General features: G+C 40.7%; 3 protein-coding genes across 4 annotated transcripts; 1 reads left to right on the top strand and 2 right to left on the bottom strand.

Annotated features, from left to right (window-relative positions):
• The first annotated feature begins 1863 nt into the window (after window positions 1-1863).
• Window positions 1864-6615, top strand: bcl2l16 (BCL2 like 16). 2 transcript variants are annotated; one of them, XM_085786346.1, is made up of 3 exons: window positions 1864-2117; window positions 2214-2825; window positions 4665-6615. In XM_085786346.1, the coding sequence occupies exons 2-3, from the start codon at window positions 2343-2345 to the stop codon at window positions 4791-4793; spliced, it is 612 nt and encodes a 203-aa protein (XP_085642472.1). In that variant the 5' UTR covers window positions 1864-2117; window positions 2214-2342; the 3' UTR covers window positions 4794-6615. The 2 variants fall into 2 exon arrangements, with proteins under 2 accessions (XP_085642472.1, XP_085642473.1); XM_085786347.1 differs by having other exon boundaries at window positions 2004-2117; window positions 2236-2825.
• Window positions 5439-8025, bottom strand: tubb2b (tubulin, beta 2b). The gene is made up of 4 exons (XM_085786343.1): window positions 7915-8025; window positions 6920-7028; window positions 6700-6810; window positions 5439-6614 (listed from the first exon to the last, which is right to left on the bottom strand). The coding sequence occupies exons 1-4, from the start codon at window positions 7969-7971 to the stop codon at window positions 5554-5556; spliced, it is 1338 nt and encodes a 445-aa protein (XP_085642469.1). The 5' UTR covers window positions 7972-8025; the 3' UTR covers window positions 5439-5553.
• Window positions 8026-17295: 9270 nt separating this feature from the next.
• Window positions 17296-27166, bottom strand: LOC146981278 (Golgi-associated plant pathogenesis-related protein 1-like). The gene is made up of 6 exons (XM_085787949.1): window positions 27126-27166; window positions 20356-20402; window positions 19308-19541; window positions 18405-18482; window positions 18029-18178; window positions 17296-17493 (listed from the first exon to the last, which is right to left on the bottom strand). Exons 1-6 carry the CDS (start codon window positions 27164-27166, stop codon window positions 17489-17491), a joined length of 555 nt encoding a protein of 184 aa, XP_085644075.1. The 3' UTR covers window positions 17296-17488.

Below are 27166 nucleotides of genomic sequence, written 5' to 3'. Positions count from 1 at the left end.
GGTTAGGGCTCTTTCTGGATGGTTAGCCATATCTTCCCTCCCATGCACATTCACAATATATGCTGCGCCAGATGGCCAGAGAACACAGAGCCACTAATGGTAGCATTTGATCATGTCTTTGTGCTGCTAGGAATCAGTATATTAAAAACAACAAACGTAAATTCAATACACAGAGCATTTGACTGATCCCCAAGTGACACATAAGAATAGATGACTCTTAAAGGGGATTGTGGATTCAGAGCTGTGTGTGCCTGAGTGTTGGTCTTTGGAGAGACTCTGATAGGTATTATCCATAATTTAAATACATTTGCTTGAATATAATTAAAATGGTTCTTCATGCTGCATTTACATATGATTTTAGTTTATAGAGAGATTAGATTACTGATGAACATGTGGGGAGAGTTAATTGGTCCGCATATATGACTAAATGCCTGCCACAGCTCAAGCCACCCCCCACCCTTCCCAAACCACACACAGTCACCCACACGCACATTCACAATGGTAAATGAGAGGCTGTGTGCATCTTCAATACTTTACTGCTCCCATGTGGTGAAAGACAAATCTGACACTTTACGTTGCTGCGGTGGTATTTCTCCACACACTGTTCTGATTTTATTTTGAAAAATGTGTTACTACATTTCTGCTGTTGCACTGCGACAATAGAGGTTAATGGGGTTTTGTTTGTGCCACACATAGCACTGACAAATTGTTTCTTTTTTTCGAGAATCCACAGAACACACAGTCAACAGATTTTATTGAAATTGTTGACAGTATTTTTTTTTTCTTAGCACCATTAATAATTGTTAATTGAATTTTCTAATTCAGATTGGTGTCATTGAGCCATCAACTGCATGGCTTTGGTCAAGCCTTATTATAGAAAATGTCCCACAAACTGGCTAAAGAAAATTTGGTGTAACTGGAAAGAAACAGAATTTCTCCGGTATTTTGACTTGTTAGTGTCCCAGTAAGCCAGTCTGACAGTGGCTTTAGTCTGTATACCACCAAAATGATACCAAAAAATAAAGCGGCTAAATGGATTTTCATCAACTCAGGGGTGTGATACTCAGAGACTGTGATCCTTTAAGTTATCCATTCATTATCCGCTTATATACAGAGTCGCTGGTGCCAGTCCCAGCTGACACACAGAGGGTGAGGACATAGACAAACAATCTCATACACTCACATACACACACACACAGTAGATTATGAGTTTGTCAGCGTGGAGTGAAAAAAACAAAATAATTTAAAATAAAATGAAATTATATTTAATTTAATTTGTAGAGCCAAATCATAACACATTATCTGAAAGAGCTTTACAGGTAAAGACCCACAAAGAGGGGTACTTGGCGCCAGTGGGGGATGGGATGGGATGGGGGGTCCACTTTAACTGGTTGGCTTGTGAGAGGAAAGAGTGGGTGCGGGAGAGACGGAGATAAGAGAGACCAGGGACAACTGAATATACTGTTAATATAACCGTATACTGGAAATAGTAATAGTAATCCCATAAACCCCATAGATAATGATATTATCAATAATGATATTAATAACATTAATACTGATAAAAAATATTGTAGTTATAATTAAGTAGTATAACATGGAAATAATGAAGTACAAGTACTTCAAAATTATTGATATGTAATATATAATAATGATACATTTAGTTGATCATGCCTGTTTCACATTCTACTGGATGTGATTATATGCAAGAGTGTTTAAACCTCACTGTCTGCAGCTCGTCAGCAGCAGCACTGGCTCCGATTGTTCTCTTCACTCATCTGCTGTAACTCACAAATAAACACTCTCTCCCTCTGCACAGCGAACCAGTTTCTCCTCACTCTCCAGGTCCTCTGAGCTCTTTATTTAGCTGCACTGCTTGTGTTGGAATGGGGATGTGTGTCAGGAACCGCTATGATTGTGCACATGAGGTTGGAGATCAGTGTCAGTTTCCAACAAGGGCTCTATATTTAGCCGGTTGAGGGGACTGGGTGACCCACTCTGACAGCAACACACACACACACACACACACACAGACACTCAGACTCCTCTGGACCCTACCACGCTTTCACCTGCTGGCTCTTCTATCTGCACTGGTGTGTGTTTATCTCATTGAAGAGGAGGTGAGTTGTAAAATGCTATATTTCCTTGTCAGACATAACACTGCAAGACATGTGATTACCTCACACTTAATCTCATTTATGTTTTAACACTGACAGTGTCCCTGCTCCGCCATGACAGACTGATTGGACTGAGAGAATGGTTGTGCTGCTTGGAAACAGAACTGTGAGCTGTGGTCTGATGAGAATACAGCTTTCTGATTAGTGAGGTGGCATTTGGAGGCGACCATGTGTCAGTCGGAGGTGCCAGAGGCCAAACTGGGCCTGAACAGTCCTGATCCTCTGGTGAGAGAGGCTTTCATGATGGCCCATGACTACATAGACTATGTAACCCAAGGGGGGGCAGATGGGACCATGAGTCCTGCCCCCACGGCCTGCACCCGAGCCCTGCGCCATGCAGGAGACGAGCTCCTCACCCGTTTCCCCATCTTCTTCAGGCGCTGGCCCCGTGTCTTCCAGGATGTGACGGAGCACACGGCCTGCCCTACGCTCATGAGCATCCTCGATGAGCACTTCTTTCCTCCCAACCCCGGGAGCCACCGCAGGGACCTGGCCTGGAGCGCTGTGCTATCAGTGTATGTGCTGGCCGGCCAGATGGCCCTGCACTGCCATGAGAGGGGCATGATGGTGGTCTTGCCCCAGCTGAAGGAGTGTGTGGGGGCTTACGTGGAGAGAGTCATCTGCCCTGAGATACGAAACAAGGGAGGATGGGTAAGTGAAGATAGAGGAAGCAGATTCTCATTAAAGGGATAGTTCAACATTTTGGCAAATTGGACCATTGCCATAATCCCTATAGTTTTAGGAATAGGTTTGTTACCTTTAATTGTCGGTGCAAGCCATTTTTTTTAGAAAGGCTACATGGGATTTCTTGGTTTCCCTCATCAAACTCATCAAATACACAATCCAACAACTCCAAAACGCTCTCGTGGACAAGTTGTGACCTGCACATTCACCACGCTATAAGATAATAATGTAACATACGAGACAGAGTTGTTTTCGAGGTAAATTCATGCAAAACCGCTGATGCATGTTCCCGTCTGGGGCAGTTTTTCGGCAAGCAGTCTCTGCATTTGCCTCGAAAACAACTCTGTCTTGTAACGTTCTGTTATTATCTCATAGCGTGGTGAATGTACAGGTCACAACTTGTCCACAGGAGCGTTTTTGAGTTGAGTTGGATTGTGTATTTGATGAGTTTGATGAGAGAAACCAAGAAATCCCATGAGCTTCCGGGAAAACAGCTTGCATCGACAATTAAAGGTAACAAACCTACTGCTATGACTATGGGGATTATAGCAATGGGACAATTTGCCAAAATGTTGAACTATCCCTTTAACATAACACACACGTGGTGGGTCAGCTCCAAGAAAACATGGGATTCACCACTTCCCATGATGCCACTTGATAGCATCTTTCACCAGAGCCTGATAAACACCCACTTCTTCCAGACTTCATGGCCTCTGTTTTTTTTTTGTTTTTTTTAAACACAGACCATCTGTTCTGCTCAGGTGATGTCACATGAGTCATTTTCTCCTGATTGACAAAGCTAAAATTTAGCTGTGGGATCCCAGTGACTTCCCTCCTTCTTGCACTGTCTGTGTATCAGTGTTGCCTTTGAATAGCCATTAGTGCTCGCTACAGACTGACAGTTGTAGCCTACCTCGAACAATGAAAATTGTATTCATGTATCAAAACCTACAAAGTCAGTCAGTCAATCACTTCATCACCAGTGACTTAAACCAGCTTAAGGACTTTGACGGCAGATGTTTTGATGAAAAAAAGAAGAGAAAAAAAGAAACCCTCTGACTTTAGAAAAAGAGAAGTGTGGAAAATCTAATGTAAAAATCTATCCATCTAACGAAGAATGTGTGTGGCCTTGCTCTTTCTTCACATTTGAGGACAGTTTAAAGTGATTTGACAGAAAAAAACTGATGCAATGAAGGACTGTATCAAATTGAGAGGTCTAGTGATGGTAGCCTATATTTGACTTTTCTCGGATTAACTGTGTCAGTGAATTATAGGGGTACCGTGCCAGTATCATTTACACAATAATGATGAAGGTTCTTGATCTAAATTTTGCCACAAGCCAATAAAAACACTACTACTGGGGAATATAAAGTATTTCTGATTCTGATAAGGCTCCTGTCATTTCACCCCTCATTGTGCTTTAGAGATGTATATTCTCAAATGAATCTCAAAATAATATTAGCTAATTTCCAGTTACTGGATTGCCTGTCCAATTTTGAAGCAACATCCTCTTTGAAGTGTAATGATTTAAATTTATGTTTTAAAATAGGCTAATTTATCCAAACTGACCTGTAGCCTACAAGATATAAAAACTGAACAATAAAATAGTTTAAATAACAGGTTGGTCAGTTAATACAGTTTATTTTCTCCAGCCCTCTCCTCTTTTGCACTGAGAGGCTCCTCAACACTGATTGCCTGTGATCATAATGTTGTGCCTGTTATATTTCACATTCTGTTTGCACTGTAAATTGAAAATGAAATTACAATTTCACCTGAAACTTTGATCTACTCACTTGTCTCTGACAGAGTGGCTTTGTGTCACGCTTTGGACGGAAGCAGGACTTGGAGAGCCAGGTGAAGAAGGTGTGCTGCTGGACGCTGCTGGCTTTGGCTGTAAGCATCCTTACCTACTTCATGTGGAAGAGAATGGCTTAGCCTGCACTGCCACCTAGTGACCACAACCAGACACTGTTCAACAACTGGCCCCCACATCAAAATGTCTGCAGGGGCATTTTGTGGTTTCATTTCATTCTATAGGAAGGAACCAGGCAGTGTCCAACCTGTCCATTCATGTCAGGTTAATTTGTCAAGCTATTTGCTGCATATTTAATGTAATAGTGAATCATAAAACGTGTTGTACATCTGTTCCATTCCAGTAATGTGGTAAAAACTGAAAGACAACTATGTTTCTGCAGCAGTATGTGGACTTTGATCTGGTTGTTTATCTTTACACCCAACATGATGTTGTCAGATGACTAATATAACTGCATTCATGAGTTTATTAGGTTCATTTACATCTTTTATGACATCACTATATTGAGAGTTGTATTCTACCCCAGTGGATTAATGCAAAGTTATACAAGCTTGCTGTTGGCATAATTTTAAATTCATTTTATGTAATTGCAAGCTGATGTGAAGGTTAGCTTTGACAGCTGAGTAGTAATGTTCACCGTTTACACTAACCTCACAGGTTCATGCCTGAAACCCTGATCAACCAGTATCTCCACCTGTGCATGATTAAGTCACTTAAGTGTAATGCAAATCAAGTTGCTGAATGAAGAAGGAAAATGTCAAATATGGAGAAGAACTTTTTATTTTTTACATGAACATAGACAGAACACTGAAAACTTGAAGACTTGGAACGTTACGTTTCACTGCAGAGAAAAGACAGCAGAGCTTTGTAAAAATGATACATTTAGGCCAGCTCCTCCTCACCCTCCTCCTCAAACTCTCCCTCCTCCTCAGCGGTAGCCTCCTGGTACTGCTGGTATTCAGACACCAGGTCGTTCATGTTGCTCTCTGCCTCGGTGAACTCCATCTCATCCATACCCTCGCCAGTGTACCAGTGGAGGAAAGCTTTGCGCCTGAACATGGCTGTGAACTGCTCGGAGATGCGCTTGAACAGCTCCTGGATGGCTGTGCTGTTGCCGATGAAGGTGGCAGCCATCTTGAGGCCGCGGGGAGGAATGTCACAGACGGCGGTCTTGACATTGTTGGGGATCCATTCAACAAAGTAGCTGCTGTTCTTGTTCTGCACGTTGAGCATCTGCTCGTCCACCTCCTTCATGGACATGCGGCCACGGAAGATGGCAGCCACTGTCAGGTAGCGGCCGTGACGTGGGTCGCAGGCAGCCATCATGTTCTTGGCGTCGAACATCTGCTGAGTGAGCTCTGGCACAGTGAGTGACCTGTACTGCTGGCTGCCTCTGCTTGTGAGGGGAGCGAAGCCGGGCATGAAGAAGTGCAGACGGGGGAATGGCACCATGTTTACTGCCAACTTACGCAGATCAGCGTTGAGCTGTCCGGGGAACCTGAGGCAGGTTGTGACACCGCTCATGGTTGCAGAGACCAGATGGTTGAGGTCACCGTATGAGGGGGTTGTGAGTTTGAGGGTGCGGAAGCAGATGTCATAAAGGGCCTCATTGTCGATGCAGTAGGTCTCATCTGTGTTCTCTACAAGCTGGTGGACTGACAGTGTGGCGTTGTAGGGCTCGACGACTGTGTCTGATACTTTGGGGGAAGGCACCACGCTGAAGGTGTTCATGATGCGGTCGGGGTATTCTTCACGGATCTTGCTGATGAGCAGGGTTCCCATACCAGAGCCTGTACCACCACCCAGAGAGTGGGTGAGCTGGAAGCCCTGCAGGCAGTCGCAGCTCTCTGCTTCCTTCCTCACCACATCCAGGACAGAGTCCACCAGCTCTGCGCCCTCAGTGTAGTGACCCTTGGCCCAGTTGTTACCAGCACCACTCTGGCCTGTAAGGTAAGAATTCACCCATTAGCATCACAGAACCCACAAGTTCAACAATTTCTGGACCATGTTAACAATTGAGGATCTTACCAAAGACGAAGTTGTCTGGTCTGAAGACCTGACCAAAAGGTCCAGACCTCACAGAGTCCATAGTTCCAGGCTCCAGATCCACAAGCACAGCGCGGGGCACATATTTACCGCCTACAAAAAAAAAAACCCAAGATATGTTAGGTTAGAAAAAATATATATACAAGTTAGAGTATACATCAATTAAAATCAGTTTATCAATTTAAACACTGCTGTGCTCTACCTGAGGCTTCATTGTAGTAGACGTTGATCCTGTCCAGCTGCAGGTCACTGTCGCCATGGTATGTGCCAGTTGGGTCAATACCATGCTCGTCACTGATGACCTCCCAGAACTGCAGAACAAAGCATGAAAAGCTTTGTTAGATGGTGGGGGAATACAAGTATGACTAGTAGACATCATGCATAATTAATCACTTTAACTGGTATAAATCAATAGTGTGTTGTAAATCATGTTAATGTAATAATCATTGAACAATGACATTTCATTTCCCGCCATGTTAACTTAGGCGCGCGCGCCCTGATCCCCTATTGGCTGCGACTCATGGGTTGTGAATTTGAAAATTCTTTGCTACGTCACTAACCGCCAACGCCGCCTACTTCAGGAAAAAGCCGGGCGCAGTGAAACGCATTGCCAAGTAGGCCTCAGTCAGCCCGAGGCTGCTCTCATACAAAGAAAATCTTATATCACATTCAAAATGGTGAAATTATGATTTGTCATTACACACACACCAAACCGTTCATATCACGCCTCAGGATTGTGGCGCTGTGTGTTTCTTAGCCGACAAGCATTACTTCCCTTTTATCCGCATTGCACAAACGGCTGTCGAAGAACAATGGTTCTGTTAAAATAACGGGCCGTCGTTTAAAAATCAATATATCCAAACCGGATTCTACCGGTTTCTAAAGATGCTGATTTTCAACGGAAATATTAAATGATTTGGACAGAAGCTGTAAAACACGCAAAAATGAAATGTAATCATTTTTTATTTGTATCCATTGCTCCTAATAACGATCCTACAGTTGTCCATAAATAGGATTTAGTTAGGATGTGCCGTTAGAAGGGAATTTCTGGTAAGTAGGACACATTGATATTCCAGGGTGTGGTTTCTGGGACGCGAATGGGCACAAAGCATCGACCCCCGGCAGCAAAAATAACGTTATTCTCCCCCAAAAAACCATCAAAACAGTAGTCAGACAAACAAATACAGCTCTACATACCTTAGCACCGATCTGGTTACCGCACTGGCCGGCTTGGAGATGCACGATTTCCCTCATTTTTTCTGGTAGTAGACTGGTCCTTCTCACACACGACTGAGACTTTCTTTATGTGCGTGCTTAACGGCTCAGCTGCCTATTTATAATTCACTTAAGCCCGCCCCTTCCTCCTCAGCTCGAACGTCTATTGGCTGATACATGGGCACATAGTTAACAGACACATATGTTGACCAATCAAATATTGAAGTACTAGTCTGCCATTGGTCGAATCCGCCTGTCAATCACATTCATCTCAAACGTGTGACTAACGTATAATCTGCAGACGTTGGCCTACTTCCCTCATGGTGGCGGAAAGATATGAGATTTGACATTAGGATTTTATTATGTATTTCATTGCCGCACCACGACCACTTTTCGAGCCAGTGAAACCGTTTCTCGACGATTAACATAAGATATTGAAATATTTACGTTTGATTAGTCATTTCCAGAACTAGATGTCCGCTAGTTAGCCGCAGCCTACGTGGCCGACTAGCAGAATACAACGATATAGCAGGGCAGTGGTTTCGTTAGCGGAAAGGAAACTGTCGCAGCAACAAGACTGACCACGACTGCTTCAGCTACAGCACTGATTATCAGTCATGTGCCTCTGAGCTCAGAAGCATACCCTTCTTCATCCTAGCTCAGAACAAACAGCAGCTCATTTCACAGATTAGTTGCTGTTTCTATGGTTCAGTTTGTGGTCATTGGTGAGCTGGTATGCAGTTTTGTAAACAGCTTCCTCCCCCTCCAACATGAACGAATGAACTCAGCTTTTTCTTCCCTATCAGACATAAGTCATAAAGATTAACAGTCGATTCTGTTGATAACGTATGAATATTACAATAGCCTACAGCCTTAATTTAAGGTTGGAACACAGTGTACACAACAGACAGTGTAGAGAGAAAACTGTATGTGTACCGATTTGTTGTGAAATGAAATGAAATGATCAGTAAATCTGTATGTTATGTGGTTACCATGTATGCCTATGGTTACCATGGCCATGTCTCTATGGAATATCTTTCCCAGGTAGCTGTCGCCATGACGATTAGGCTTTTCCCACTAGGCGTTGTAGACTGTGGTGCATTAGCCCAGAGGTTTATGTAAGCTTTCTATGGCATTCACAAGCCTACAGAGCACATTACATGCATTTTTATGTAGATCCATTGTTGTGCATGAAAGTAGGCTTTCTGTGCATGTATGAATAGCGGTGGATTGAGCCTGGCTCATTAAGTCTAATGTAATTATGAATACATTCACTTGATCTGGGCTGGGTATAGGAGCACCATAACTACATTTATCTTATCATAGTAGCCTATGTAGGTCACACTCATAGTCTGTGTGTGCATTGTAATGTGACACACAAAGACCTCCTCTGTTTGCCTCATGACAGTGGTATGTCACAGACAGAATGAGTCAGATATAAGCAAATGTGACCAGTAGGAATGTAACTAGTAGGCTATCTTCTCTACACTTGGTGCAGAGAGGATACACTGTTGCTTTCAAGTGCTCACTGTAATTATGGAGAGGAGACAGTTGGGTGTAGGCTAACTGACCAGCAGGTATAGCTTACTAATACTGCAGTGGGAATATGACACCCTGACGTGTCCTTATTGGAGATAAAGTGGATCCACATACTTTGATAACACACAGTGGCTGATGTTTTTGTTTGTGTACATTTCCTCTTTGTATAAAGGGCACATCACATTACAACAAGATCTTCCTCATTCAGTTTTTACACTGTCAACATGAGCATCTCTGCTCTAACACTGAGGAGACAGAGAAGGGCGTGTCCCACTATATCTGGGTAATAGCCTATGTGGTTTGAGTTAAGATTTTACTCTTTCACATAATTAGATATTTTAGCCAATGCCAGTGCGTTAGCCTAGACAAAAATATCTCAGCAAAGTTATTGAATAGACAATGACATTTTAGAACACATTGATGGTGCTGATGATTTTCCAACTCCTTAGGCTACTTTTGCCATTTGTGTGTTTTTCGAGATCCTAGGCATTTACGCACATTTATGTCCCCCTCATGATGAGTTGTAATCAGTGGTAATTTAGTCATCAAAGTAGGCCTAGTGGTGCCTAGGTATAGCCTCACAGAGTTGCCATGGCTATCACATCTTGGTCTAGCTTGGACTAAATTTGTTTGCTGCAGGACTTTGGACCCATGCAAATCCTTACTAAATCCACTGTATTGTTTCACATGTAAAATACGGTATATTTCAGTAGGAGTGGTTGCAGCAGCCTCAGGATTTGGTGGGTCTTCTCTTTGATCTAAGTCATTTTGTTTCCCTGCAGTCTGTTGCCTTTGTGCTATAAGCGATCAATTATTCATTGACCTCTTTCTTTGGGAGGGTGGAGTGTGTGTACTGAGTGGTGTGTAGTGACAGCAGGGCAGCTGAAAAAAGCTTTCAGTGCACTGGGAGGGGATTTTGCTGTTTGATGCTTTTTACGAGTAGGCTATGCTATGCTAGTTCATGACGAGGCACTTCCCAGTGTGGTTACAGCACAGTAACACGCAGTGTGCCTCTGTGTTGAGCCATTGCTGCTACCCATGACTCAGCATCTCGCACTAGCAGGGCACTGCAGCATTCAGCACTCACCCCCCAGCAGCCAGATCAATACTAAAAAGAGGAAACAGATGCTGCTGGAAAAGATCCTGCTCAGATGATATGGCCTAATGCTTTAACAAGATTATCTGTGATGCCACTTATCATAAAACATCCACTATAGGCTTGATTTACAGGAAGTCTGACAAGGGAGAACAATCAAACAATTATAATATTTCCATCACATGTTATTGCTAAAATGTAAAATGTTGAGGTAAAGCATGGATGTTGCGTTAACCCTAGTGGACATCATATACCAGTTTGATTTTGATTTAATCATCAACGTTCTGAAAGCAAACAACCAGACAACCCAAGCAGATGAATGAACCAATGGTATACAGGCTATCTGAATTCAGCTGTAGCTGCAAAAGGACTATAATTATCTAATATGTTTGAAAGGTTCACCCATAGACTGTAAAAAGAAGGGTTCACCTAGACAAAATCAAAAGAAACATCAATGATTTTGTCCTTCTGGAATTATAAGTTTCTAGCTGACATCAGCTGGGTTCTTCAAATATCTTGATTTTGTGACTCATCCTTATTATGTCAGGTTTCTTTCTTTAAAAAAAAAAGAAGATTTTATGCATTTTTGTGTTTTCTTGCTCCAGATTTTTGCTAATGGTTCTGGCTCACTCCTTCCCAGATGAGCAACTGGAATAAAAATGATAATAACATGCAGTACAATTCATGTCAAACAATGTTATATATTATATTTTTGCACCATGTAAAATGCAACATTCTTACTGCAGCTTGCACATAATTATTGTGCAGGCACAGACAAACATTTGCACTTTAAATTGAAACTTAATGCACTTTGGGGACAATAATGCAGCAGCTGGTGAAATGTTCATCTAGTGTGTGACTGGTCCTGTTATAGATACTGCAGGGAATGGGCTATTGGAGTGGACAGGTGTTAGACAGGAACAGCTGGGTTCATGTACAGTATGTTTGCTGAGAGAACCACTGATTCACTCTAATATCAGGTTACTCACTCCCGACTGTAAGCAGCATTGAGCCAGCCACAGCCCTCCCACTCTATAGACACGCATTAGACACAAAGTGTGTCAGGACGAACTGGGTTTGTGACTCCAGGTCACACCCTGAGATGGCTTTGTAAAAGATGCTGGGAAAACAAGCTAGTTTTGAATAGATGTCTTACAGAGCTTTATGGTTGAAACAGATCATCTGATAGGCCTACTTTTGGATTTAGGCCACTGGTAACTGAGCTTTGAAAGAGCATTTACAACCAACACCGCTCCACAAAACACATTAGATTTAGTTTTATTTAAGGTGCAGATTAAACTCTCAGTTTTCTAACAATATAATATTTAGTTCTCACCTGTCATTAGTGGCTCGTGTGGCAGAATTTAAACTTGAGGATACATGTTTGTTGCTAAAAATTTTACTTACTCATGGCAAGGATGATGGTGAAGGGGGTAGAGTGGAGATAGTCGCAATGGTTTTGGCTTTAGGTTGTGATCGGGTGCAGGGCTATTGGATAGGCTGTGGGTCACCAGACTCCCACTGCTGATTAGGAATTGACCTGATGATGGGCGGCTCATATAGCCTACAGCCTTGGAGACTGATGAGACCTCAGCTGGGATGACAAACTCAGGAATGAATTGGACTGGGACCCCCGTTGCAGGATCAGACTGACTGAGGATTAGCTGAGATGTTACTGGTGACATTAACATGAAGGTGGCCAGGAAAATCTGATAACCCATCAACTACTACTCTTCAGAGTTTTGCTACACGTTTTTTAAGGATTCACTTTCCTGGCATGTCCGTGTTGGATGGCAGGCCAAAAAAACTCATTGTTCATATACATTTCTACTATGTAAAAGACCTCACCCCTGCATGCTCTTTCCAAGCAAACAGCCTCCTGTGGTGAGATAAAGCTGCAGCTCTGTGCATAACATCCTGACCAAACATGGCTCAACTGTGGCTCATCCATGTAAAGGAATAAGGACATAGTCCCAGCTGTAACCACATCCTTCTGTGTGCTGTTATGGACAGCTGGTACATCAAGTGACACTGTGCGGCCCTTGTGCATGTTGTCACTGTCACCATACTATAGACATATAGGCTATTGTGTGTGGGCTGTGTTTGCTCAGGTGCTACTGGACATTCCCTGAGATATTCCAGACCGTATGTGACTTATATCCCATTGTCCTGATGTTACAGTTGACCATGTTTATGCCATTTGCTGTAGAATCTAGTTTCCTATTGAAGTTCTTGCATTTTTTTGTCATCAGTGCACAAGTTAACAATTCTGAGTGACATCTACATTTACTATACCATCAGCCATTGCTTGATTAAGTTTACAAAAAGATTTGATACAAATTAATATGGTTTATCGCTGCCTTTCAACCTAAGAAAGCAGCACAGCAAGACTGGAGTCTCTGCAGTAGCATCAGGATTTTGATGATAAAATTAGCAGAGAAAATGGAGGCCACTCGTTCTGTGACACGAATCTTCAAATAATTTTTTCCCCCTCTCAGCTCCACTATCTTTGTAGTGACAGGCCTTTAAAGCTAAAAATATTATAAGAAAGCCTCAAAGTGACAACTGGAAATGTGTCTGAATCTGCCAAATCTTTAGAAAAAAAAAAGAGAGAAAGATTTTCCTTGATCCAGAGGGAGAACTGCAGCCCTCCATCCTCTGTGCTTTGTGCCTTTAAGAGACACATAGGAGCGTCTGTTTGGCTGCTCTCCAGAGATTGGAGTGAAGAAATCCATTTGATGCTAATATAGCCAGACAGTCAGCAATGGGTTATGCACAGTCATGGCTCCATAGTGCACAAAAAACATGGTGGTCAGCGTGGTCCAGGGGAAAGTCCAGGATGCATCTGCCCACACTGCTCCCACAGGATATCACGTTACAGAAATACACCAACAGCTCCATAATGTCAGGGCGTTGTTGCAGGGCCAGCTGTGTGCACCAGGAGAAAGGTCTGGTTTATCTACTGTCAGTCTGTCAGATTCTGTGATTCAGTAACAACTGGGTGAATTAATATCATTTTTTAGTGATGAGCTTAAAAGCGCTGCATTGTAGCATGATGTCATGACACATCATGTTTTATTCATCATCAAATGTGATCAGCAGAGTGGCTGTCTGCCTCTAATGGCTTCAGGACTGCAATGCAGAGTTTGGGGGCTGACGGGAAAATCACTTCCATTATGAGTGGATGCCAGCAGCAAAGGGGAGGGTCTAAAACAATGCGTGGGGGTTTATGGGAAATGTGGTTTTTTAAATGGGAGAAAATTGTACCAGAAAAATGTCTTCCTGCCTTAAAACTGGATCCTTCAACAACACCCACCCACATCCCTTTCTCCATCGCATTGAATGTCATCGTGGAACAACTGTCCGCGAGTGGGGTTTCAGCATGGATGTATGGTTGTCAGGCCTTTCAACACTGTCTGCGTCGACAATGACTACGCGCACACCACGCCCCGAGAGGTGCAGCACCGCTATGAGCTCGACAGGGACGAAAAACCACAAAACCGGGAATGTGTGTTCCGCTCGAGTAGCCTACTGCCAAAGGAGAAGGACACACAATAGACCAAACAGACAAGTAGCCTACAGGATGAAATAAGAGTAATAACATAGCTTGTCAGTGTGTGCCAAAAAAGCAGTAGCCTGCATGTTTTCAAAATGACTTTCTGTGTTTTAGGCTATAATTTCGGGAACATGGGAAAAACATTCAATCAGATGCAAACTAAAAAAAAAAGGTGTATTATTTAAAATAAAATAAAAAATAAAAAAAGAAAGGACCTACCCAGAAATGCAATGACGTAGGCTACTGTGTTTACCACATATGACGTTGACATATGGTATGCCTTTTTATCCCACAGTCTATGGATATTTGTCATCCATAAGGTGTCACATGTCCTCCTCCTCCTGATATATGACGAGAGAAGTTCTAATCCATCAACCATTCATTTTTAATACTTAAATGTATGACCATTCAATTTAATATTATAACTACAACATACATTGGCAGGCCTTGGTATGTCTATATTCATGTAACATCAGTGTAGGCCTACAACATTTAAGCATACACATCCATATTTGCATTAGCTACATACAAGTATGTCATTAATCTTCTAGTTTATATGAAATATCCATCCATGTATCCGCATACAGCTGACATTTACATGCATTTTAACATGCAAAAACAGTATTTACAATTCATATGTGAAGCTGATTATGGGACATTTGAACTACTATAGACATTATGTTTGATATGTATTTTAAATGTTGGTTTGTATACAGATTTAGTCACCATTATAGTATCACAAGTACGTAAAATACAGTCGAAAACTCCTGAGATGGAAATGAAAGCGAATTTGAAAGTAAGTGTGGAGACATGAATAGCCTACAGTTATATAATAATGTAATAATAACCACAGAATAGTCAGGGCTGGTGGCTTTATGTGGTCTGCACAGGTTGGCTATTGTTTGTTCTCATTTGCATCTTTGTAACACTAGTTTACAGAATTACATGAAGTAGCCTATTTTAGAGAACTAATATGATCACATTCAACATTTAAAACTCTTCAGTCAGTGGCACTGACACACATAAAAGTGTTTTTTTGCTGGTAAAAAATGATGTGATTGAGGAGTATGTGTAGACATCTAAAACCCTGAGCAGGTGTTGATACAATGATAAAACCACAACATAGAGGACTTACTTCTGCATTGTCTGCGTTTATTCTCTTTATTCAGCAACAAACAGTTGGACAACGGAAGAACAAACCTCAAAGAAAGCACGAGACAATCAGGTTTCGTCACTGTCTGGATTTCTGACAGTGTTGTCTGTGAGGTGGAGTCACCACGTTTCTGTCTGAGAACCTGCAGTCACAAGGGGGCGCTCTATGTCAGCCTACAACATGGAGGATGGTGATCAAACAGATATGTTTGAAACCATGGAGATTTCACTGTCATCTATTAACACAGCAATAACGACAGCCTCCACATAAAGTGAGAATTTTGCTTTGACCGTGTGTGAGATTCAGTTACACAGAGTATAAATCCATCTGTTGCACAAGCTGTTTAGTGCTTTACCATCTTATAACAGGCAGTGGTGAATTCTGGGTAAATAAGGTGTGAAAAAAATATCAGACTGAGGAAGAACATCAAATTACTCAGCTCAATTTTCCCCTCACTAACTGTTACAAAGATGTTTTCATTTTGAAATTTAACAAAGACTGAAAATTTATAATCTGGAAAATCAGACAAACAAAAAGACAAAACAATCACTTAGTCTCTAAAAGTCTTCCCGTTATCTTATTGTTGCCATGGGAAAATTGGTCATAAGCCTGAGATGTCTGAAGTTTTTGGCTTCAAATGAGCCAGTCTGTAGGCTACTCTTGAGAGACTGGCCTATGAACATGACTGACCAGTCTGAGATATGAAACCAGTGTTTTTTTATTCTGTTTAAATAAAATTACTGCCTAGTCATGAATATTGAGAGAAGAAAAAAAACAGAGAGTTTATTCATTTATTCAAATGTAAATGTGATAGGCTACTTGTTACTTCTCTTGTGGTTTTAAACTGGTGCTGATTTCATGAAAGCAAATATGTAAAATGGTTTACAGGGAAGTGTTGTCACTAGCTGAATTATACTCAGTGTGAAAGGCTGGTAACACAATCTATCAGCTCACATTTTTGTGTCCTGTTTTTCATACAAGAGGAAGAGCAGGGAACAGTGTTTTGTTGTGTTATGCTGCCACCTAGTGGAAGTTTTCTGAACTAAATTTGAACTGGTGAAGTTCTTTGCCTCATTAAAACACTTCTCTGGAAACCGTCCAAGTTTTTTTTTTTTTTTCTTGGAGTAACTGTAACCACAAACCCAGCTGTCCAACTACATTCACTTGAACCACAAGCCCTGTCATCAGATCATACACGAGACAACCACATTAAAAACACCACCTTTGTTCATTACACACCACAGAGAACAATGGATCACAGTGTTCAGAACCTGTAGCGCCAGAAATGTTTGTTCTCAATAACAGAATGAGGAAATTTCATGTTCTCTAAAAAGCATTCAGGACTCGGTAACAGTATCTGAATACTTGCATACAGTAAAATATAATTTTGGTAGGCTATACAAATGAGGAACACATTGGGAAATATAAAATCAAACTCAGGTGAATTATTCAGCCTCAAGATCATGCCTGTGTACTGGATAAGGCCAAAGGACCTCATCCACATCACAAGCTATGTTCTAGGCAACAGGGGAAAACCCCTCTGGTGTGTCAGATCCAATCTTGGCCTGGCTCCATAATTACATCACCACAGGCCATTTCCATAGCCTGCAGGCTCTCATAGGGTTGTTGGCCCGAAGAAAGGGAGGGATGGTGGAAAGCAAACATTCATGAAGGCTGGGTTGTTATTGAACCAAGCTTGCAAACCAACAAAATATCTGAAAGACCACCCACATTGTGGTCTTTTATGCAATGTATAGGTGAATGAGTATATTTCTCAGAGAAAGAGAGTGTTGTGTGCATGAGAGTTTAATAGTGGTAAATAAAAGAAAGTGACTGTGCTGAAAAACTTTTTCTCCAACTCAATCATACTTTTGTGGTGATATAAGAAGTTATAGGTATGTGGTTAAACTATAGGCTAACCCAACCCTAAAAATCATAAACACAAATTCCACAATGATTCATCTTTTTTTTTTTTTTACTGAATCTTGACATGATCAAATACAATCTCCATTTGCAATGTTTTATTGAATGTTCATTTATTCATTCATTCTTTTGTTTTCTTATGTACAGCATGGAACATGAGGTATGGTGGCATGTTGAACTGCAGGGATGGTCCAGGTCATCTACAGCAGTGTGCAGGTTTTCCTTTGGCTCCCTCCGGCATCCTGTCCAGAGGTATTGTGTGTTCCACCAGCTGTAAAATTCACAGCCTTTATGCTGAAAAGTAACAGTAAATATTGGTGTAATATGAAATCGTCAATGATGATGATGAAACTGAAGCATCAACAGCTGCTGCTGTGGGAAACATGCAGCAGATGAACAAGTGAAACCTGCACACTCACAGTAAAGCTGCTGCAAAAGAAGGTGAAGTTAAAATGTAATGTAGATTGTGATGTATGGCAATGTATTGTCTTGCGATAGTGTGTTAACATTGCAAATATTTGAGCTAATGTCAGATGTGACTTTATTTTTACTGTGATTATTTCAGATAGTAGTTGGATGTATGGGAGACATTTACAACAATCTACTAATGTGTTATCTATAGAAGTTGCTAATTTCTTTTCAATATAAAGCTGGAATTCTCAAAACAATCAACAAATTATAGATGTAAAATAAGTAAAGTATATAGCTGTTAAATTGAATATGTTGAAAGGAAAAATATACAATGTTTACATGATATCTAGTATAGTAAACATGGAAAACATGCTTAATGTATTTAGACAATAAAATAGACTCAGCGGTAACATCTTACCTAGTTTGAGGACATTTTTCTCAAAGTATCCTGCCATGTTCATGTTACCAGCCGGCCGATACTGCCCCACAACAAAGGCCTTATTGCCATCAGTGGCCATGCCCACGCCCAGTTCAGTGCTATCCTTCCACACCACCTGAGTGAAGTGACCTATACAGGAGGAAGCACCATAGTAAGTCAGGTAAAAGTGTGGAGTTTAAAATGACATTTTAAACCTACATCCAAAACTAAATGAGACTGACTAACATCTAAACAACATATCACATAGCAGCATTACAAACCAAAGACTTCATCTAGTCTTAGGCTTTAACTATTAAATTATGCATATTTTAGATTCACATTTATTTAAATTATGATCAGGTGTGAGATACTTCACCAGTTTTGCCAGTGAATCCAGGCTCGCCCCAGTTGTAATCCTTGATCTCACTGTACCATGAATCCACAGCTTCTTTCCCTGTGGGAGAAAACATTTGCATTAGTGGTTGTTTTATAGCCTGAATGTAGGTGCTCGGTTTGACTCACTGGTGACAGCAAAGAATATTGAACTGAATCATTGGAAATACAAAACAGTTCCTTTACTGTAATATGGATTCCCATCTCAATAAAGCTATAAAATATATAAATGAGATGATGAATATAAGGAATATGTAAATATAAACATATAGGAGAGTGAATAAATATTTATTATTTTAAAAAAAATACTTGAATAAATATTATTTACTGTATTTATTTCAGGGGACTTTTGTTATTTAACTCCACATTTAATTATTACTGTAGTCCCTGAAGACTTTTATTTCCTAATGCCACAATCATCTCTTTTTATCTCCATGTGTTATGTTCAAAAGTCGAGTAGTGTGGTTTTTTCACAGATTCAAGCCTAAGCAACAGCCCCAGAACAGCTATATAAAAATATTAATTAAAAATCTTCAGACATCTCTATGAAAAACTAAAATATAATTAAAGGCTATTTACCTGTTTATGTTTAATTATTTACTCACTTATATGTGTATTCATTTTTACACATTTGACCTAATTTATTTATTTGGGGGCTTATTTCATAGCTGCATGTTGTTATTTTTATGTTTATGTTTATATTTATTTATTTAACATTCCAAACTTTTAAGCTTCTGAATCTGTGTGTGAAAATAACTGCATAACAGAATATGTTAGCAAATGCAAGAGTAAGACATCACTCACTGTGATGTGGAAAGTTTGACTGACTGAGTTATACAAAAGAATGACTTGATAAAAGAATGAAAAATAAAATAAAATAATGCACCTGACAGTGTGATGGTTGCAGAGCTGTACATGTTGAAGACGTTCTCTCCGTCATTTGTCTGGCTGTGAGCCAGGGTGCCGCTTGCCAGCAGGTGGTCGGCCCATTTCTGAGCCGTAGCGGTCAGCTCACTGTTGAGGGTCATAGGAGGGGTGTTGTGCTTTGCCCTGTAGGCGTTGTGGGTTTCCAGGAACTCCTTCTGAAAGCTTGCATCTGGAAAACAAAATACATTATCAACTGATGAGACATTAGTGCAGATAAGAAGCATAACTGTGGAACAACCACTGAGGATATAGACAGTACGATTCCTGCCCCGTGATGATGATGATGCAGAACTCAAAGCAAATAGTGCACTGACCTGTCATTTTTGTGTTTGGTTGTGGAGGCTGAAAGGAAAACACATCAATTAAAAATGAGAGAAAAAAAAGACAACAAATTCACAAATAATTTCAACAAATACTCTCAGGGTGGTGATAATTAAAAAGTGCAATAATCTAAACATAAACGCCCTCCTCTGCCTGCAGTGATCTGTGGCTCTCACCTGAGTCTCTCTGTTTTCTGAAGGTCTGGAAGACACCGTTTCCTCTTGTTTCTTGCAGCAGGTATTTATTTACAGACGCTGTACCTCTCCTCCCTCACCATACATGTAGGAGGAGACTCACACCCAGCCTCTGCTTGTAATTATTCTACTGTACCACTTCTTTTTTTATGACTGGAATTGCATGGTGCTGCTGTTTGCAGGATGTTCCACATTCTGCCCCCATATTTTACATCACATGAAACCTGCAGATCATAAACACATTTTCTTAAGAAATGGTTATCCATCGGTGTACTGATTGTTTCCTTTTTCCGGGTTTGTCCACATGATGGTCATGTCAAGATTAATAACTGCCCAGTCTGGGTTAACACCCTGGATTTAGTGAAGTGTCTTTTGAATAAAATGGATTAATAAAACAGCTGAAGAGCTGAAAGACAACATGTAAACAGAGAGTAAATGAGTCACAACAAGTTGCGGGGCCTCAGACAGGTTGTGGTAAACTTTTCTCCTTACCATCTGACAGCAATTGCCTGTTGCTGGTGGTTTTAACAAGCTGAGGCCTGAATTAAACACAAACACAGACACAGTCTAAGGACTGCGAAAGCACATGAACCTCATTAGATCACTAAAAACACACTCCACTCCCACATCCTTAATACTTTTAATCACCACAAATTCAACAGTGGCATCAAGATTATCAAAAAGCTGAACCTGTTTTTTCTTCAGCAGTATTTGCACGATTAGGAAGAAGTCGGGTTTATCGAGAATCTCAGTACCAGCATTTAGTGGTTACTTACGAGGAAAAAACAACAAAATACACATTTGACACAACAGTTTTTCATTCATCCAGCCCTGCAGCATTCCTGTTTGTGGTGTTAACCAAAACAGCCCAGCATCCACATGCTCATGTGTCCCTTGTTTTGACTCCTGACAGTAATGAATGCTTGTGCAATGCATGCCTTTAATTACCACACACTGCACTGATAATGGTGACACGATGAATTGTGTCTTGGTCAACTGTCACTGTGTCGCTCTCAACTGTCAGTACTCTCAGTTGCTGAATAATATACTTTCGGTTTGTTTGTTTGATTCTTCCTCTTTTTTTTTTTGAGCTGGCAGTATAGCTGTATCAACTAGATCCTCCATGAGTCAGACGGAATATGAGGGGGTCACCACCACCACCACCACTGCAAACAACAAGCTGCTCAGAAGAATGCTCTGATGTGTTTCCTCATGCAGCCCTGAACCTGAACCCAAGCATGAACATTACATTCAAGAGTTGGATGTTTCATAAGAACTGGAACAATATAGGTTCACCATGGATGATTGACCGTGTTGGCAAATCATCAGTGTACGGTGTACATTTTAGGACATCCTCAGGATCAGACTTCAGTGTCAGACCTCAGATGAAAAGGTATATGGTCTGAGGAAAACCTCTGTCATACTCGCACCAAACTTCATCAGGTCTTCATCACTAAGCCTTCAGAGTTAGACTGAACGGCCTCACACGTTACGCTGTCAATTATAAGCTCTCAGAATCATCATGAACGGCATCATGAAAAAATATGTCACAGTGTGTATCAGGACAGCAGCTGATTCGCCAGCAACGACGCTGAAGTTCGCTTCCAACACACACACACACACACACACACACACGCACGCACGCACGCACGCACACACACACACACACACACACACACACACACACACACACACACACACACACACACACACACACAGGAATGAGTTTTGAAGCGGGCCGACATATAGGCTAGTGAGTGTAGATTCATTGATAAAACTGTAAGGCACACACAATGCCATAGCCTACAGTACACTATTTTCAACATATGTAATGTTGTGTGTCGTTTTTTTAATGATTATTATTATAACTCTCAGTTAATGTAGGCTTAATTTCCACCCATTTATCCATAAACGGACGATGGACGATGTATTTCACCGGCGAGGAGCTGTCATTACGCGCGCGCGACTATTACGCACAGCGGAGGTGATTCGTAGTGGGAGGAGGTCTGGACCATCCATCCCTACTGTTATGAGTGCTGGATTCTGATTTATTTTGCATTTGATGCGGCCTCTTTTAAGTTGCATGTTCTGTCACTGCTGCAAATTTCTATTAAGCTGTGCGTAATAGTCGCGCGTAATCCTCGCCGGTTAAACACTTCGTCCATTTATGGATAAATTAGTGGAAATTAGTTAGTAGCCAACATTAACTGAGAGTTATAATAATAATCATTAAAAAAACGACACACAACATTACATATGTTGAAAATAGTGTACTGTAGGCTATGGCATTGTGTGTGCCTTACAGTTTTATCAATGAATCTACACTCACTAGCCTATATGTCGGCCCGCTTCAAAACTCATTCCTGTGTGTGTGTGTGTGTGTGTGTGTGTGTGTGTGTGTGTGTGTGTGTGTGTGTGTGTGTGTGTGTGTGTGTGTGTGTGTGTGTGTGTGTGTGTGAGTTGGAAGCGAACTTCAGCGTCGTTGCTGGCGAATCAGCTGTTGTCCTGATACACACTGTGACATATTTTTTCATGATGCCGTTCATGATGATTCTGAGAGCTTATAGATGACGGCGTAACGTGTGAGGCCGTTCAGTCTAACTCTGAAGGCTTAGTGATGAAGACCTGATGAAGTTTGGTGCGAGTATGACAGAGGTTTTCCTCAGACCATATACCTTTTCATCTGAGGTCTGACACTGAAGTCTGATCCTGAGGATGTCCTAAAATGTACACCGTATCAGTGGTGTAACTTTGTCTTACACACTCAGGTAAGAACATTATTTGATAAAGAGTGTATAGTATAAGCCCTCTGAATGGTGCATCTCAATGTTTTCTTCTGCCATTACACAAAAAAAGTGGACATGGACATGCTCTAAATGTTTTTGCAGCAGGCATTAAAGGCTGTGTCATTTGAACAGCTGAATAGAGACCTACAGTGAACTTCATCAGGCCTGAGAAGGAGTAGTAGTGTGTGATTTTGTTTGATCTGATGGTACTTTGACCTGACTCAAGGTGCAAAAAAGGGATGGAGTTGATATTTGACACAGAGTTGTTTCCTCATCTGCAGCAATTCCTACAGCATCCTCACTCTCTTCATAGAAACCACTGGATTCAAGGAGCGGTGTCTAGAAACAAATTGCGACACAGTGCAGCATCACACTGGTCAGTAATGTGCTCGTTGCTTGCAACTCTGTTAATTCACTTAAGTAAGGTTAAAATGAGTATTAATGAGTGGTATCCGTTTTGTCTCATTTTGCACAACCTTTACCAATGTAAAGTGTAAAAAAAGACTCACAAAAAGTCCCATATACAAAATTAGACCTAAGTAAAAGTGTATGGGAGCAAAATATCCAAAGGGACTCAACAGCACCTTAAACTCTTAAAACCAATGAAAAGAAGCTGTAGACCTAAGCATCAACACATCAATCTCAGTTCCACATCCATATTCAGTTGTTATAAAGTAATATTCAGTTAGAGTTGTGGTTCTGATGAATACAAGTCCAGTTGCCAACTTCGATTTTTAATGTTTGATATATAATTCATATACACATACTGATACATGTACATGATTTTAATATTTAGATGTTTTTTTTTTAATATGTAAATTGTCTGTGGGTCTGTTACAGTTGAATATGGATGTGTGTTAAAGGAACGCAGTGCCCAACATTTTCACTGGCATGACACATTTACGACAAACTATCATTACTGTGGGTGGTAAACAAAGGATTCAATGCCTTTATGTGCAGACACATACGCTCCATAGTCTGTACTATATGTGCTCTCTGATTGTTAGTGGTCTGATTTGCATTTAGCCCGACAGGAACCTGTTTTGACATGTGTTTAGTATGATGAACTTTACTGTCAACTATAATTATACGGTGGACAGATCGCTCCGCTTCATACAAAGAGACAGACCTTTAATTATGAGCAGTGTACAATGTAAAAATATGATGAAAATGTTGAAACAGACAAGGCCTGGAGGGCACTGTGAGATGTTATGTTACTGTATGTTTGCAAAGTGATGAAGTATTGTGTGAGTGGCATTGAAAAGTGCTACCATTGCTGTCTGTAATATGACAAACCATGTTTCTTCTTCTTCTTCTTTCTTCTTTTTTTTTTTTTTTAGGTCTTTAAACTGGTGTTACAAAATGACAGGAATGCAGTTCTGCAGAGACTGAGTCTGCCCTGCTGTTATAGATGACATCCAGACATGAGAGAGGTTAAAAGCAGTGGTGTAGTCTACGTGATACCCACTAAAAATGCATTAATATTTCAGTATATCCACTATAGTAAAACTATAGTCAATGATACAAGTATAAACGGTGTACTACACCACTGGTTGTGTATGATGATTGTGTGTGTGTTCTCATGTCTTTTCTTTGTAGATGAGGCTTGGAAAGACAGAAACGAAAGGAGGAAAGTGGCAGAGAGGAAGAGAGAGGGGTTGGTGGGCAAAAGTGTGTTGCCACGGTCAATAAGGAATAGTTTTAACTTTGATTGGTCAGAGTCTGATCAGAGACATTTGGGCACTGAGCCACAGAGTGATTATACACAGGGAGCAGGATTTTTAAATCAGTTCTCTGAGTGTCAGGTATAGCCTCCATGGGGAATTTATAACTGAGATGTGGTCATATACCCTTCAGGACCTTTGCAGCAGCATTCTGCAGAGGATGCGGATGATGCAGTAAGAAGACCTACTGATGAGGCACTGGTGTAATCTAATCTACTGGAAATAAAGGTGTGGGTGATCCTGTCAAAGTCTTGCAGTGACCTGAAGTTTCTGATTTGATGTAACTGTGCATGGAAATTCAATTTGAATCAAGTCACAGGTGCTGAGAAGCTGCATCACCTCTTCATTGGAAAGATAAACACAGTACAATCCATTTATGTCTCAATTTTGTTATTGTTATGTTGATTGCTACTGTAATCAAGCTGATCCATACCTTGTTGAAGTTGAAGAACGGATAAGACCAGCTGTGTGACCCCCTTGGTCACAAAGTGTAACCTCTCCTGTGTTATAAGAGAAAGCTGGCTTCATTTTCCTCTATACAACTCTGTGACATGAAGACTCCAGTTAAACTTGCTGTTACAGCCACATTAAGCACACTGGAATTCAGACTGAGGGTGTTTAGGCTACAGCATGTTTTTATATGGGGCCACTATGCATATGAACAGTGGAACGAGACATACAGTAAATGTCTGAGATCAGGTTTATCAGACTCATTTGACTGAATTTGAATTGAAACCTCCTTTAACTTTTACTATAAAACCACAAGAGGCACAAACACATAAACAAACATAAAACATAAAGAATTCTTTAGGTTGTCAAACAGTTGATGAGGGGCTCATAAATGGTTTTTATTGAAAAAGGATGTACCATATGCTCTCAGGACTCATTATGATTCCTGTTCACCAGGACCACCAAATTAAAAGTGTAGGGAGTAAAGCAATAATAACAGTGCCTGTGTCATTAATAGAGGAAGCTGCTTCCATTAAAATGTTCTAATACTGCCACATATTTGGATAATTGCCAATTAAAGCCTTTACAACAATTAAAAAATGTGACAAGTGAAACAAACAAAAAACTTTCCCATAGCCCTTTTTCCACTGGTTAAACAATTCTGCTAAGATGCACAAAACTGTGTTTTTATTGGCATTCAAAAAGGGAAGAATTGGGATTCACACCCAGGTCACATGCAGTACACATTATATAAGGCATTGGTCTGGAGCTCACGAGACAGGTTCAGGTGTGACCATGTATTATTATTTTTTTAACAGCTACTGAGAGATGCATGTTCATAGGGTTAAACATATACTTATTCATGGGAGTGTATCGGGTGTAACATCCAATAAACCATTCATACTGTAGTTCTATAACCCATTTTCTTTTAAATAACAGGTTTGCTTGCTTCTCACTTTCTATTAGCTGTCAGTAATCACACATTGTTACTAACTACTAGAGTGTCCTGTCCTGTAGCATTCATGTTGTCTATGTCTAGATGTGCACATCAGTTGGGACACTCCTTATACATTGTCCAAGAGAAAAACAGTGGCCCTAAATCTCAGGTTAGTTTGTGGGCACTTAATATGTGCATCCTACTACTTCCTTACTGCAATTTTCTATTTAAGTTTACCTACAGTGGTATTTGTATGAAATGCAGTGTAAACGGACTGGCCTGGACTTGCAAAGCATCACCTGCTTTACATATGAGGAAAAATGCCTTCACCACCACAAATCACCCGCTTTCAAATTTAAAGCTCTCAGCTGCAGCACTTCAAATGTCAGAAGTATTTTCATAACCCAGTAAAACACAGCCTGCTATTTACAACACACAACGTATAATCTAGCTGCAGATTGTCATGTGTAGGTGGTGCCTTAGATTTTCTACACACATGTTATAGCCAGTTTTAACAAGCATAGTCCTCTGTAGTCTGTGAGGACAAGGCAGAGGCTCATGTTTATGGTCTGAGTCAGTCTCTTATATAAGAAGAACTGACTCCTTACATGCTGACACTGGCAAGTTGAATCCATCCATCCATCCATCAGCTACACCTATTATCCTTGTAGGGGAGTAAATTCGAGTGTGTGACAATCTCACACACTCAAATCTACACCTAGAGGCACTTTCCAATGAATCTGATATGTATGCCTTTAAACTATGGGAGGATCCCATTCATGTATTTAAACCCCTCACAGAAAGGCTGCAGGCCAAAACATATTTGATGCTAACAAGGCAGATTTGCACAAGACTGACAAACTACATTAGCAGAAATAACACATACTGAACAGACTAAATTTCCCAATATGCAATTATACACAAAAACATATAATGTACCCTATATCTGAAAAAAAAAATGGTATGATATAATTAGAAAAATGTCATTTAGCCTGTATGTTTTTCCTATTGAAATTGTAGCCTATATGCAGACTATCAGCAATGACAGTAAACAGGTGTTGTGTCAGTGGCCTATTATAAATTCCGGGCGAATTCAACCTGGGGCTATAGTTTTCTAATATTTTAGGTCTAAAAGAAGAAGATTCTCAAGATTTTCATTTTAATTGCTCTGTGTCCCCGCATCGCCACAGCAGCGTATAATGGGAGCAGACCGATCTTACCTGTTAAGACTGTTTACATCCCTCAAAACCGTTCTGTTGTATTTAGTCTTGTGTGTCTTTCAGTTCCTTGTCGGATTATTGTTTGTTTGTCATGGTGTTCTGTTCCTGCCTGTTAAGTATTAAATGTCAGTTTGCAAGTACTTACCTGTGTTTGCGCCTGCGTTTGGGTCCTCCTGCTTTCCTCAT

The sequence above is a fragment of the Trachurus japonicus genome, chromosome 9 (assembly GCF_045865225.1).
Source record: "Trachurus japonicus isolate A0001 chromosome 9, Traja_1.0".
NCBI classification, from domain to species: domain Eukaryota; kingdom Metazoa; phylum Chordata; class Actinopteri; order Carangiformes; family Carangidae; genus Trachurus; species Trachurus japonicus.
Note: the sequence above shows the minus strand (reverse complement) of the source record. Positions and strands in the feature narration are given on the sequence as shown.

Excerpts from the sequence above, each read along its gene's own strand:
- LOC146981278 (XM_085787949.1), bottom strand. The coding sequence starts at position 27,166 with ATGAGGAAAGCAGGAGGACCCAAACGCAGGCGCAAACACAG. Across the intron at positions 19,542-20,355 it reads CAGGCAATTGCTGTCAGATG|TTGATAATGTATTTTGTTTT; the intron begins GTAAGGAGAAAA and ends ATGTCTCATCAG. Across the intron at positions 18,179-18,404 it reads TGGATTCACTGGCAAAACTG|GTCACTTCACTCAGGTGGTG; the intron begins GTGAAGTATCTC and ends CCTCCTGTATAG.
- bcl2l16 (XM_085786346.1), top strand. The coding sequence starts at position 2,343 with ATGTGTCAGTCGGAGGTGCCAGAGGCCAAACTGGGCCTGAACAGTCCT. Across the intron at positions 2,826-4,664 it reads TACGAAACAAGGGAGGATGG|AGTGGCTTTGTGTCACGCTT; the intron begins GTAAGTGAAGAT and ends TGTCTCTGACAG.
- tubb2b (XM_085786343.1), bottom strand. The coding sequence starts at position 7,971 with ATGAGGGAAATCGTGCATCTCCAAGCCGGCCAGTGCGGTAACCAGATC. Across the intron at positions 7,029-7,914 it reads GTAACCAGATCGGTGCTAAG|TTCTGGGAGGTCATCAGTGA; the intron begins GTATGTAGAGCT and ends TTTGTTCTGCAG. Across the intron at positions 6,615-6,699 it reads ACCAGACAACTTCGTCTTTG|GCCAGAGTGGTGCTGGTAAC; the intron begins GTAAGATCCTCA and ends CTTACCTTACAG.